General features: G+C 36.0%; 1 protein-coding gene across 3 annotated transcripts in view; it reads left to right on the forward strand.

The window, feature by feature from the left end:
* Positions 1 to 1,850: 1,850 nt before the first annotated feature.
* Positions 1,851 to 14,385, forward strand: part of LOC105037681 (transcriptional corepressor SEUSS-like) — a 29,831-nt gene continuing 17,296 nt past the window's right edge. For 2 of the 3 annotated variants that reach the window (XM_073243846.1, XM_073243897.1), the window contains exons 1-8: positions 1,851 to 2,093; positions 2,256 to 2,402; positions 2,501 to 3,876; positions 3,979 to 4,098; positions 4,326 to 4,374; positions 4,564 to 4,778; positions 4,879 to 4,947; positions 5,047 to 5,144. In XM_073243846.1, coding sequence (XP_073099947.1) covers positions 2,854 to 3,876; positions 3,979 to 4,098; positions 4,326 to 4,374; positions 4,564 to 4,778; positions 4,879 to 4,947; positions 5,047 to 5,144 — 1,574 coding nt within the window. In that variant the 5' untranslated portion in view covers positions 1,851 to 2,093; positions 2,256 to 2,402; positions 2,501 to 2,853. Of the gene's footprint in view, positions 2,094 to 2,255; positions 2,433 to 2,500; positions 3,877 to 3,978; positions 4,099 to 4,325; positions 4,375 to 4,563; positions 4,779 to 4,878; positions 4,948 to 5,046; positions 5,145 to 14,385 lie in introns of all 3 variants that reach the window. The other variant, XM_073243869.1, reaches the window with a different exon arrangement.

The following is a 14,385-nucleotide window of genomic DNA, read 5'->3' on the forward strand; positions in this document are numbered from 1 at the left end:
CAAAATAATAAACATCTGGGACCACCCTCCGTGCAGAGGAATACCAACACGTGGCAACGTTGCCACAAATCCCGCGCTTCCTTTCACCCGCAAGTGACTCGGAGAAAGCTCACCGCCCTCCAAGGCTCGAGTCTTCTAATGTTGCGTGGCAAAGCCGGTCGGTGACGCAAAGCTTGCGATCACCGCGAGAATCTAGAGAGACGCGTGTGAGGCCCGCATCGGCTCTCGCGCCGCAGAATAGTAAGGAACGTAATTCCGAGGGAAGTACGAGGGCAATCCGGGCAGAAGAAATGAGACCGTGGATCCCGCGACCGGTTGGTGGTGGCACCGGATGAGTCCATGTGCATGATGGATGGCTGTGACATGGGGATGTCATTGATGCCAAAGAGAATGAGAAGAAGAAGATTTGACTCTTTTTGGGAGCAGGGGAGAGAGAATAAAGAAGGGGAATGATGGGAGCCTTTGATATTTGCACTCGCTCCTCGGCTAGTGTAACGGGCAAATACCGGTGCCTCAACAGGATGTCGCAGGTTTCACAAGAATCTCCTGAACAAGTTCAATATTTTGATAAACACCTTGCCTTTTGGGCCTGTCCCGCAATTGCCTACCACGTGGTCTTGATCTATTTAGGATGCTAATAAAATAATCATAATTGCTTAATGTTATGTTACCATTCTTTGTTACTATTGAATGTATCATCTTTAGGTATGAATAATCAATGAAAATGATATGGCTATTGGTTGTAAGGTTTATAAATATCATAAGGCTAGAATGAAATTTTGTAAATTATCTTTTAATTTGAAAATTGATTATGGTTTGTTATTAGTTTGGGTACCTAAAAATCTATTTATGACAATAAAAAAATTTTCTTGAAATATTTCTATATTTTCTAATATTAATTTTTCACATCCACTATTTCTTAACTTCCACACTTTCAAATATGAAAGATTTGATTTATACTTCTTTAAAATATATTTTAGGCATTGGTGTAATGATAACAAGAATTTAATGTTATAATATTTAACAATTTTGTACTAATGCATATAGTTTTTGTATATTAATCAAATAATAGATTATTAAACCACTCATAATTTCAAAATTAAATTTAATATTTTTTTATGTAATCATTTGCTTTTTGCATGAAGAAAAGAATATATAGTGATTATACTTAAACGACTATATTAGAATTAAAAGAGAATTCTTAGAATGATATTTAATTATAAAAACAATAAATGATATTAAAATAAAGTGTAAAATAATATATAATAAATTTCTGGTGGCTAATGGAATCCTGCTAGGCTCCAGGTTCCTCAAAAAAAAAAAAAAAAAAAAAAAATATATATATATATATATAATAACAAAATTCAATATTAGCAACATTTGTAAAGACGCAAGTTTTCTATAATAAATTATTTTATAAATAATTTATATAAATCTAATATATACTTGATATACATTATTATATTAACTTATAAGATTATATATATTTTTGCATTGCCAAAGTACATCATCTAAAGTATTAGTTAATTATCAATTAGAGCATAAAATATTTATGTCTATTTTGATGGCACATGTCAAAATAATTCTTAGTAATATATTTATATTTTTGTAAAGAAATTAAGATTTTAGCTTTTATCAAAAAGGCAAAAAAAAAAAAAAAAACCCGTTTTACGAGGCCCTTCCCCGTGATCACGGAACATGAGGTCTTGTTCATAATTTGAAAACTTCGTGAGGGCGTATAAACAAAAGTCCGGTAAGCCGCAATCGTAACCTCCACTTGTAGGTTAAAAGAGGATACTAATCACAATAAAAGGGGTGGATGTATCAAAATTTTAATCAAATCTAAAGGAACTTTGAGGTCCGCAAGGACGACACTCAATCCGGGAGAAGAAGGAAACCAGAGGGGAGGAAATGTTTTTTCGAAAACAATCAGAGCAGAAGAAGACAGGAGTCGGGGAGATGGAAGCAGTCTTTTTTTAGAGCTCGAAAGAAACCCTCACCCGGGAATCCGGAGTTGAAACCAGAGAATAGAAGAGATCGCTGGAGGAGTGCTTTCGAGCTGCTGCACCGAGGCCTCTTCTTCCCGCAACCACGTAAGTCGATTCGATCCTCGGGTTTCGAATTCCAGTTCGCTTGGGTTTTTTCTGTTCCATTTCTACCTGGTCTTCTTTGGCGACTTCTATTCGGTTACTTTGGAGGAATTGGATCAGACTGAGACTCGGGTCGTCTGATTCTGGTCGGATTTTATGATCTAGGTGGTGATCGAGGGATTCTCGCGGTCGTTTCCGTCGCTTCCGGTGGTGTCTGAATCCATGAGGGTGGTTTACTTCATGAGGAGAGGAAAAGATCGCTTCTTTGGGGGGCGTACGGGAAGAAAGATCGTATCTTGAGCTCTTCTGGAGGTGCTCTGCTTGCTTGGTTTCCATTTCTGGGTAAAGGATGGCATTTTTATCTTCCTTTCTTCTGATATTTTATCTTTTTGTTCTGTTTTGTTTACCAGATTTCTACTTTTATAGGCGTTAGTGGAAAGCAAAAGGAGAAGAAAAAGAAAACGTTAAAAAAGATTAGGTATTTAGGGTATATCTGAGATCCAGTTATTGGTCCTTTTGGAGGTTTGGATAAAAATGGGATTCGTGAAGAGGTGGTGGAATCTATAGGATGTTGCAGGCTTGGTTTCCACTTCCCATTGGTCCGATTCTTTATCTGCCGTTATGTTTGAAGGCAGTTCTTCCTTGCTTTCAGGGGCCTCTGCAAGGTTTGTTTGTTGTTATTCTTGCTAATTCTATGAGCCCATATAACAAAACTTTCCCCTTTTAGTCTACATAGATCACCTGCTTCATCCCTTGAGCAAAAATGATGCCTTCCGGCTCTGCGACTCCAGTTGGAGGAGCCCAGTCGGTCCCTCAATCTCTTCTGAGGTCAAACTCTGGCATGTTGGGCGGAGCCCAGGCTAATTCTCTCCCTTCTCAGCAACCTTTCTCTTCTCTGGTCTCTCCTCGAACCCACTTTAACAACAACAGCAACAACATGAGCTTGCTGGGTAACATTTCCAACGTATCATCACTCCTTAACCACTCATTTGGAAATGGAGGGCCTGTTTCTGGTGGTGGGCTCTCCAACCCTTCGGCGAACCTTCAACAGCGAGGTAATGTTGGAGGTGCAGTTGATATTCTAGGCTCTGCGGAGCCTGATGCTCTATCCTTCACCTCTTCGTCTGGTCTGGGTCAGGGGCAGCACTTCCAGAATCCTTCTGGAAACCAGCTTGTGCAGGATCAGTCACAGCCTCAGCAACTTGAGGGGATACAGAACTTCCAACAACAGTTCTCAATGCCACACAGTCAGCAGCAGACACAGCTCCGGGGAGGGCTGGGCAATGTGGGCAGCATGGGTCCTGTCAAGTTGGAACCACAGATTTGTGCTGATAATAATGGTCCACCACAGCAGTTACAGTCATTCCGCAGTCTAGGTTCTATGAAAATGGAACCTCAGCAGCTACAGTCTGTAAGAAACATGGGTCCTGTTAAACTGGAACCCCAACAGTCCGATCCATCATTGTTTCTGCAGCAGCAGCAGCAGCAACAGCAGCATCAGCAGCAGCAGCAGCAGTTATTCCAAATGTCGAGGCAGCCATCACCAGCTGCAGCTGCTCAAATTAATCTCTTACAGCAGCAGCGTCTCATGCATATGCAGCAGCAGCAGCAACAGCAGCAGCAGCAGCAGCAGCTTTTTAAGACCTTACCTCAGCAAAGAAACCAGTTGCAACAACAGTTTCAACAAAGTCTTCCTTTGAGACCTCAAGTGAAACCATTGTATGAGCCTGGATTGTGTGCACGGCGTTTGACTCATTATATGTATCATCAGCAGCATAGACCAGAAGTAAGCTTCTCTTATTGCTGAATGTATTTGACTATTTCAAGGCGAAGCTGGCAGCAGAAGCATTATTTCTTCTTACACTCACATTTGCTTTCCCTCATGAAGGATAACAATATTGAGTTCTGGCGAAAATTTGTTAATGAATACTTTGCTCCCAATGCCAAGAAGAGGTGGTGTGTTTCTCTCTATGGAAGTGGGCGTCAAACTACTGGTGTTTTTCCTCAGGTATGTCTAGATCTGATGAGAAGAATGGGCCAATTGTTCCAATGCATGCATGACTTGGGTCATTGATGGTGAAATTTGGAGTCATGCTTTTTCCTTTTCCCCTTCTTCTGCTTGAGTTGTTGACTGCGGTGCATGATGTTTTTGCATCCTTGCATCTCAGTGAATGGTAGTCTCTTTTTTTTGTGTGTTTGTGTATGTAATAGAGCATGTGTACCTTGTTTTTTCAGGATGTATGGCATTGCGAGATATGCAATCGTAAACCTGGTCGTGGTTTTGGTATGTACCTTCCTGCATCATGAACTTCTATCTTGCTTGTGCATTGTGTTGAATTAAATATATGTGTCAATCTAATTTTATGCTTATTTCCTTGTCATCAATAAGAATCCTGATTTACACTGTTATATATGCTGTATTCGATCGCTGTTTTATTTATGTCATCTTGCTGTTTTTCATCTGCAATTACAGAAACGACTGTCGAGGTTCTGCCAAGACTATTCCAAATTAAATATGCTAGTGGTACTTTAGAGGAACTTTTATACGTTGACATGCCCCGTGAGTATCATAATGCATCAGGCCAGATTGTCCTGGATTATGCTAAAGCAATTCAAGAGAGTGTATTCGAGCAATTACGTGTGGTACGTGAAGGTCAGCTGAGGATTGTCTTCTCCCCTGATCTGAAGGTAAAATATTACTGAAGAGGCTTTCTGTTGCATTCTAGAAGGCATCATGTTTCGTTGCATCTTTCTGGGAATACTCAGTAGCTCGCATTTTTCTTTCTAGATTTGTTCCTGGGAGTTTTGTGCTAGGCATCACGAGGAGCTTATTCCTCGGAGATTGTTAATACCCCAGGTATTAATTGATGCTTTTATCACTTAAATGTTACCTTTTGCTGGCTTTTGGTTTAATTTCAGCTTTTCTAGGTCTGAGGTAATTGATGCTTCTGTTCAGGTTAGTCAACTTGGAGCTGCATTGCAGAGATATCAGAATGCCGCTCAAAATGCATCATCTGGCTTATCTACCCAAGAGTTGCAAAATACTTGTAATTCGTAAGTTTATCTTTTCTATAGCATATTAAGTGTGTGCCATTTATGTTGAGTTCTTTTATTCATGGTTTTAAATTGCCTTGATCTATTTAATCATGCTTGGATATTGTTTTTGGTTGCTTTACATGCTCGTATGCATGTCTGTAGAGTATATGCATATATTGGAAGTGTTGAAAAGATAAGAACCTTTTCGCTTAGGTGGACCTGGCTTTGTTCAAATGTCACGTTATGGTAAATTACATTCTGTGATGTTTACCTCAGACACATGGAGTCTTTTTGCTAATTGTTTATATACATAAATGTACACGCACATGTATATTTATTGAGGAATATATGGATGTGTAACTATGTAACTATAGCTACCTAGTTGGTGCACAATGCAGTTGCAAGATTTATTGATACATCCTAATCATGCAGCCTTCTCCCAACTGTATGGGGTCAGCTTTATTGATCCTCATGTACTAAGAATTCCTATGTATGACCACCTCTGATATTATTGCAAGTTTCTCCAAATCCTTTCTCACAATCTGTATCTGTGTTAATTTTGGTCTTCCTTTTCTTTTTGTGTGACGTTCGGTATAAACTAAAAGTACCTCTCCTTTTAGTAATCACCTCAGATCTTCGTTATGCATGTCTATACCATTTCATTGGATTTTCTATCATATTTTCCTAAATTTATGCAACTGCTACAGCTTCTCTAATTTATTCATGCTTAATTTATCTTTTCTAGTTTTACCACACATCCATTTTAACATTCTCAATTTTGCTACATTCAATTTGTTTTCATGCATGTTCTTTATTGTTCAGCACTTGAAGCCACCCAAAATTGCGGGCCTTACTATTATTCGATATTTTTTCTCATAAATCTTGTGTGTATGTGCCTGTCACATAATATTTCAGCTGAACATCTCTACTTCATTCAACCAATTATAATTGTATCACAATTATGTACAACTATTTATGATTATTATCCTAAATAACAAAATCAGTCACTCTGTATTCTCTCTCATTATTAATAAATAAAAATATGATGTATTAATTGCATGTTATTTATAAAGGGGGCAGCCCAATGCATAAGATTCCCATCATTGTGGGGTTCAGGAAGGGTCAGATATACACATCCTTACCCATATATGTGAAGAGGCTGTTCTGTATGTCAAACCCAGGACCTCAAGTCATGGACCTACCTTACCCATGTAACATGATATTGATAATTGATAACATAATATGTTATGATATCTTAATAGGATATGTTGATAACTGATAATATAATATGTTTGTAGCATGTGAATATATAACATCTTAATTGCTGAAGTGTGCTATATATCCATGTATTTAATCTTTCTGTTCATTTATCATTTATATATTCTAGACCATCTTGGTGTGAGTAAATACTCAAAGCAGAAAGTAGGATTTTGATGGTACTATTTGAGCAGTTCTATTATTGGAGGGTATATGGAACTATTATCATGATCGTGTATTTTCATTTTATATACAATCTATACTTGAAAACTTTAAAGTTTAAATATATAGTACATGCCATAGTTTTTAGGAACAACACTGGAACTATAACAGTAAATAGAAGAAAGGGAAAACCTATGGATGTCTCAATCATGGTTCACCTTGAGAAAATGAGAACACAGAAGGTTTGCATTGTATAGATTGTTTGTTTAGGGTAAAGCATATTACTTTGTTGCTTGGAATCCAACCTATTTTAGAATCAGATATTGAAAGAATATATCGCTTGGAGATTCCTTTCATGATTTGAAAGGGGGGGTACTTTGGAAGAAAATTGGCGGATAGAAAAAGTGGCGACGGTTTGTAGGCATGATAGACATGTATGTATATGGTGTATTCACCAAGATACAGATTTGTGCTAATCACAACGTTGGAAGTCCCGGCTCGGCTGTCCTATCCCATTCCTTTGAGATTCCAGCACTGAGATGGGTGCAGGACCTCGAAACGTATTTTTGGCCTCTGTCTCGACCGTCCCATCTTCATCCCGATCGGATCAGGCATCGGATCGGTCATCTTGGTCATGCCCTAATTTTCTTTTTCTTTCCTTCTGCTGAAGGCCATGATGCTTCGAATGGCCTATTCATTGCGGGGGGAGGGGGGGAGGGGTGTGAAGGAAAAGGGAGTATTGAATCTTTTTCTTTTTCTACTAGTGCATTGGTGTCGGCATCATCGTCGGAGGGAGCATGACCTTCGCCCTTTGATTTTGATTTTCTGAGAGCAGAGTGTGCTGGGAGGGTGGACAGCTTAGGAAGGAGAAGGGAGGAGGGAGGCCATCGGATTTTCCGACAAGGAGCCAATTGGGAGGGAGGAGGGAGTGAGGATCGGAGGGGAAAGAAAGAGGGTTTGAGGTCTTCGGGCTCTAGTATGGATTCTTTTCTGTGGGTTAAGCAATACAATCCGTTCGATCTTGGTTGTGCGATGTCATCCATTTGATCGCCCCACTGGCCACACACCTCTCAAAGCACTTTGTGATTTCTCTACGCTCGAGCATCGTGCCTACAGGACCCAGGCCCCAGGCCCCATGTAGCTCCAATCGCAATGTGCCCACGACTTTTTTCAGACATTGTGCCCACATAGCCCTCAAAGCACTCCTGCCATCCTACGGTTGTAACCTGTAACCAAAAAAAAAAAAAAAAACTCATATGAAAAAAATCATCATACCCATGTTTTGAGGTTTTGAGCCTATGACTCCATTCATGCCCACAGCTCTCAAAATACTCCCATGGAAAGAGATCATTGTAGCATCTGATAATCAGACTCTCATGAAAAAAATAAAAAAATATAATAAAAGAAAAATCCGACAACAATAGCAGTATTCATGTGAAAAGGAAGGATAGTGTTTCGAACAATTATCAGAGATCGTTGCTTGGTAATGCAGAAAGGATCTTCAATAATGTGGAAGATCATAATGCATTATAGCATTAGTATTAAATAAAACTGATCTATTATAAATATATTACTTTGGAAGTTTAAATATATTTAAACAATAAATAGATCAGTAAAATTGCAAGATAAATTCAAAAAATTTAATATACATAGGCATGTATATGTATGTATGTATATATACGTATATATATGTGTGTGTGTATATATATGTATATGTTTATGTTTATGTTTATGTATATGCATATGTGTGTATATATATATGTATATGCATACGCATGTGTGTGTGTGTATATATATAGATATGCATATGTATATGTATATGTATGTATAATACATGTATAGGTACGTATGCAAGTACACGCACGCGCGCACAAATATATACATACATATATGTATGCACATGTATATATACATATATATGTATGTACATACATGTATAGATACACACGTAGGTACACATGTATGTACATACGTAGGTACACGCGTGCGCACACACATATATATACATACATATATGTATATGTGTATGTGTATGTATGTAGATGTGTATGTGGATGTATACACACACATACATATCTGTCTGTCTATAGATATGCATGTATATGTATCTGTATATATGTAGATGTGTATGTAGATGTATGTGTATGTATGTATGTGTGTGTGTGTGTATATATAGATATATATATATATATATATATGTATAGATGTGTATATAGATGTATATGTGTGTATGTATATATGTATATATATATATATGTATATGTATATGTAGATATATAATACCACGTTAACTGTCATACCCCTGACCTCGAATTTAAATAAAATAAAATTTGGGAACGTGAACAGCCACCGCGTATCTACAGAGTACTATCCCTATAGGCATGCAAGGCATCCAACCTGGCAAATACTTCAATACAATATAAAAGATAATCTATTCTTCTCATAGACTGGTATTATCAGAACAACTAACTATTACATGTAATATATTCAATTTCAACTTTCACCGCATTCTATATCAGTTTTATACAAAAATCATTATATTCTTACTGATTGAGGGAACTATCCATCTTCTACAGATCGGGCTCACCTTTATGTATGAATCCTAAAATGCTAATATTTGATCCCAAAATTAGATCCATGAATCTAAAAACAAAAGGTGAAGATTCCTGAGCTTCATGGCTTAGTAAGTAACAGATGTATTTATAAAATAGATTTAAATCATATTGATATGCAACTCAAGTGCATCGTCATACAATATGTGATATCAATTTGATTAGTATTAAAATTATGCAATTAATGATATTCAAGATGCCGTCTTATGCCAACTTTTCTATAATATGGAATTAATAGATAATATAACAGTGCAATATATACTCAATTTTATAATACTATAATTGAACACGAGTATCTATTTCTTTTAGCACTACAATTCTTACTGCGGCACCACGATTGTCTTTGTGGTGAGGGATCTCAAGTCCATACTTCTCCTGTGGTGGGGATCTCAAGTCCATACTTCTCCCGTGGCGGGGATCTCAAGTCCATGCCTTCTTCGGGATCTCAAGTCTACATTTTTTTTTTCATGGCGAGGATCTCAAGTCCGAATATCAACATAGGAGGGCGGAGAGTCAAGTGATACATATATCAATAACTATAGATAATTTATATATATATATTTTTCAATATAACTTGAATACAGTTTTGATACCTCTTGATACAACTCTGATATAACTATGATATATATATTTCAGTAGGCAATAATCACCATTTATCAATTTTGATCTGATCATAGCATGTAACATCATTCATTTCAATTTATAAATTTTAATTTACTAAATTATTTATAATTATAGAAATTTCATGCATGATTAGATCGGAAAGCAATTAGAGCCATTTGTATCATATCAAGAAGATGATACATAATAATTTTATGCATAATTAAATTTGGAGGTACTTATAATAATTTGTATCATTTCAACGGGATAAGATGATTCACACTTGATTCTGATTGATCATTAGTAAAATATAAGTGTTACTTACCTTGATGACGCTGACAACCAAACAATTGACCACTCTACTGGGATTCCTTGAGATCTGGTAATCCACAATCATAGCTATGTTAACAAGCTACATTAAAGTTTTAAACTAATTTCTAGAGATTTTTTGAGCCCTTTTGAGTCTCCAAATTCTCAGAATTTCAATTATCTTGGGCAGAAGAAAGAAAGAGGAGATGATACAATAGCCTATTCTTCATCTTTCCCTAGCAACAACCCCAATATATTAATAAATTATCCTAACAAAACTCATCCAAAAAATTCTCAAATTCTGCTCTCAAGTTGACTCATGAGTTAACAATTTTCGGTTAAAATTTTAGCTTAAACTATCCAACCATTAGAGAGATAAAATTCACGGATTAAAATAGGGTAGAATTAATGTCTTCAAACTTGACATCCAGCCTCCCAAAGCATTTATTTTTTTTTAAGATTCTTTTCTTATTAACATTCTCACTTCGCTTAACACTCTCTTTTCTCTTAATAGTCCTTTTTCTTCCCAAATTTCTCTATCTTAATAATTAAAGGCTACTGTTTTTATCTTTTTTTCCATTCCATCATTCGCTACTTAATTTATAATTGAAATAAACTAAATACGAAGAGTTTTATCATCTGTCAATTTTTAATTGAAATCAGCCAAATACTAAGAGCGTTTAGGCTTATCTGCTTTATTGGAAGAACAACGAAGCTCGCAATCACACCAAAACTAGAGCAAAGAAGAAGAAGAGAAGAAGAACTGAGGAGAGCATGGAAGAGAGAGCAAGAAAGAGAGCGTTGGGGAGAGGGCGTCGGGGAGAGAGGAGAGCATGAGGGAGATTGAGAGAGAGAGAGAGAGAGCTGAGAGGAAGTTCGGTCCGGGGAACGGTCGAATAGAGGAAGCTCTCTTTTTTTTTCCAATGTGTGGTTGCATGCGGTTGCCCCACAAACGATTACGGGTTCGCAGCATGTGGCCCCCCATGTGGTGATGCAACTTATGCTGGATCTGGGTCAGGTCTTACATTTTCTCTCCTCTTAAATAAATTTTGTCCTCGAAATTTATATCTTCTAAAGCTCGAAAGTATTTCACATCGCAAATCTATCATTGTCAAATCCATTGTACTAATCACAAGTTTTACACCCCAAATACAAGAAGTATGAACAATGCTCAAAGTTAGGTTATAAAAGACTCATGATCACAGAAAGGAATTCTAATTTTGATATTGAGCTTTAGGTGCTTGATGATTATGGTTCTTTGAGAGTGGTAGGGAGTTTGGTAATGCCAGCTATCTACAAGAATATTTGAAGATTGTAAGGATTGTTTTAAGCTTGAAGATTTGCAGAAATGTCGACTACCCACGTTAAATAAATGACTAGTCAAAGAAGACTATAGATCTTAATAAGTATCCTACATTTTGAGAAAATGAGAGATCTTAAAAATATCCTCATTATTAAGATTTTAGCCATAGACTAGTATTTGAGCAGTTTTTTTGTTTATTTGGGAAATAACTTAGAGAGTAATCTATGACAAGATCAGGTCTCGTGCTAGTTTTGATGATGAAATTTGTGAGTAGAACTTATGATTGGTAGAATGGATTGGGCAATGATAGATTTGCGATGTGAAATGCTTTTGAGTTTTAGAAAATGAAAATTTTGAGGACGAAACTTATTTAAGGGAGGAGGAAATATAAGACCCGGCCTGCCCCCGGTCCAAGTCACATCGCCACGTGCGGGCCGCATGTTGCAAACTCATGGCCATTAGCGGGGCAATCGTGTGTAACCCCACATCGAGGAAAAAAAAGAGAGCTTTCCCTGTTCAGCCGTTCCCTAGACCGAACTTCCTCTCCTCATCTCTCTCTCTCTCGCTCTTAATCTCCCTCGTGCTTTGCTCCCTCTCCAAAGCTCTCTTCACGCTCTCTTCCTTTCTCTCTCCTTTCTTCTTTTTTTACTTTTCTTTTGTGCTCTATTTTGGGGTGTCGCTGCTACTTTGTTCCTCCAACAGAGCAGGTAAGCCTAAATGCTCTTTGTAATATTTGGCTGATTTCAATTAGGGATTAATTAGTAGATAGTGGAACTTTTTGTATTTAGTTGATTTCAGTTATGAATTAAGTAGTGGATGATAGAATGGAAAGAGGGATAAAAAAAGGAATCTTTAAGTGTTAAGATTGAGAAAAATTTGGGAAGAAAAAGGATTGTTAGGAGAAGAGAGTGTTAAAGAAAGTAAGAATGTTAACGAGAAAAGAATCTTAAGAGAATATGAATGCTTTGGGATGCTGGATGTCAAGTTTGGGGGCGAATTGATTCTGTTCTGTTTTAATTCATAAATTTTATCCCTCTAATGGATAGGTAGTTTAAGCTCAAATTTTAATCGAAAAAATATAACTCATGAGTCAACTTGAGGGCAAAATTTGAGAATTTTTGGATGAGTTTTGTTGGGGTAATTAATCAATAGATTGGGACTGTTGCTGGGGAAAGGATGAAGAAGAGGTTGTTCTATCCTCTCTTTTCTTTCTTTCTTTTCTCTCAAGAGAGTGAAATTTCGAGAATTTGCAGACTCAAGAAGGTTGGAAAAATCTTTAGAAATTGGTTTAAAAATTTGATGTGGCTTGTGAACATAGCTGTGATTGTAGATCATTAGGTTCTAGGGAACTCCTACAGAGTGGTCAATTGTTCGGTTGTTGGCATCTTTGAGGTAAGTAACACTTGCATTTTATGATAATCAATCATAATCAAGTGTGAATTATCTTATTCTGTTGAAATGATACAAATTATTATAATTACATCCAGATTTTAGTGGTGCATGAAATTGTTGTGTATCATCTCCTTGATATGATACAAATAGCTTTAATTGCTTTCTGATTTAATTATGCATGAAATTTCTATAATTATGAATAATTGATTAGTGAACTGAAATTTATAAGTTGAATTGAATGATGCTACATGCTATGATCAGATAAGGCTTGATAAATCATGATTATTGCATGTTGGATATATATATATATATATATATCAGAGTTATATCAAGCTGTATTAAAGTTGTATTGAAAAGAAAAGAAATATATATATTATATGTAGTTATTGATATATGTATCATTTGACTTTCAGTCTTATTGTGTTGATGTTTGGACTTGAGATCCCTACCACGGTGGAAGCGTGGACTTGAGATCCCCACCGTGGTAGAAAGTATGGACTTGAGCTCCCTCGCTGTGGGGGCAATCGTGGTACCGCAGTAAGGGCTGTACAGTTAAAAAAAATGGGTACCTGTGTTTAATTATGGTATTATGAAATTGAGTTTATACAGGATCTTTATATTATTTATTGATTCTATATTATAGAAAAGTTGGCATAAGACTGCATCTTAAATATCATTAATTGAATAATTTTGATACTGATCAGATTAGTATCATATATTGTATGATGCACTTGAGTTGTTTTTGAATATGATTTAAATCTGTTTTATAAATATATCCGTTACTTACTAAGCCATGAAGCTCATAAATCTTCACGTGTTGTTTTCAGATTCAGGAATCTAGTTTGGGACCAGACAATGGTATTTTGGGATTTGTATATAGAGGTGAGGCCGGTCTGTAGATAATGGATAGTTCTCTGGGTCAGTGAGGGTATCATGATATTTCTACAAAATTGATATGAAATGTTGTAAAAGTTGAAGTTGGAAATAGGTTAATGCAATAGTTGTTCTGATAATACCACTACCTATGTGAAGAATAGATTATTTTTTTAATTTTATTGAAGTTTGTCAGGTTGGACGCCTTGCATGTCTATAGGGACAATAATTTGTAGGTAAGTGGCGGCTGTTCATGTTTTCGAATTTTATTTTATTTAAAGTTGGGGTTGGAGGCATGACAGTTAGAGTGGTATCAGATACACACATGTAATATACATATGCATACATACATATAAATATATATATATATATGTATGTATGTGTGTATATATATATATATATATGTATATGTGTGTACATCTATGTATATGTATACGTACATATACATACATACATATATATATATGTATGTATGTATGTATATGTATACGTACGTACATACATACGCACATACATATATAAATAAATAAATATGTATACGTACGTACATACATGCATATATAAATAACTAAATAAATAATATATAATATAATATTATATATATATATATATATATATATATGTATGTATGTATGTATGTATGTATATGTATACGTACATATATATATATATATGGATATGTACCCATATATATATGTACGTATACATATACATACATATATATATATGTATCCATATATATGTACGTATG

Source organism: Elaeis guineensis, chromosome 1 (genome assembly GCF_000442705.2).
Source record: "Elaeis guineensis isolate ETL-2024a chromosome 1, EG11, whole genome shotgun sequence".
Lineage (NCBI taxonomy): Eukaryota > Viridiplantae > Streptophyta > Magnoliopsida > Arecales > Arecaceae > Elaeis > Elaeis guineensis.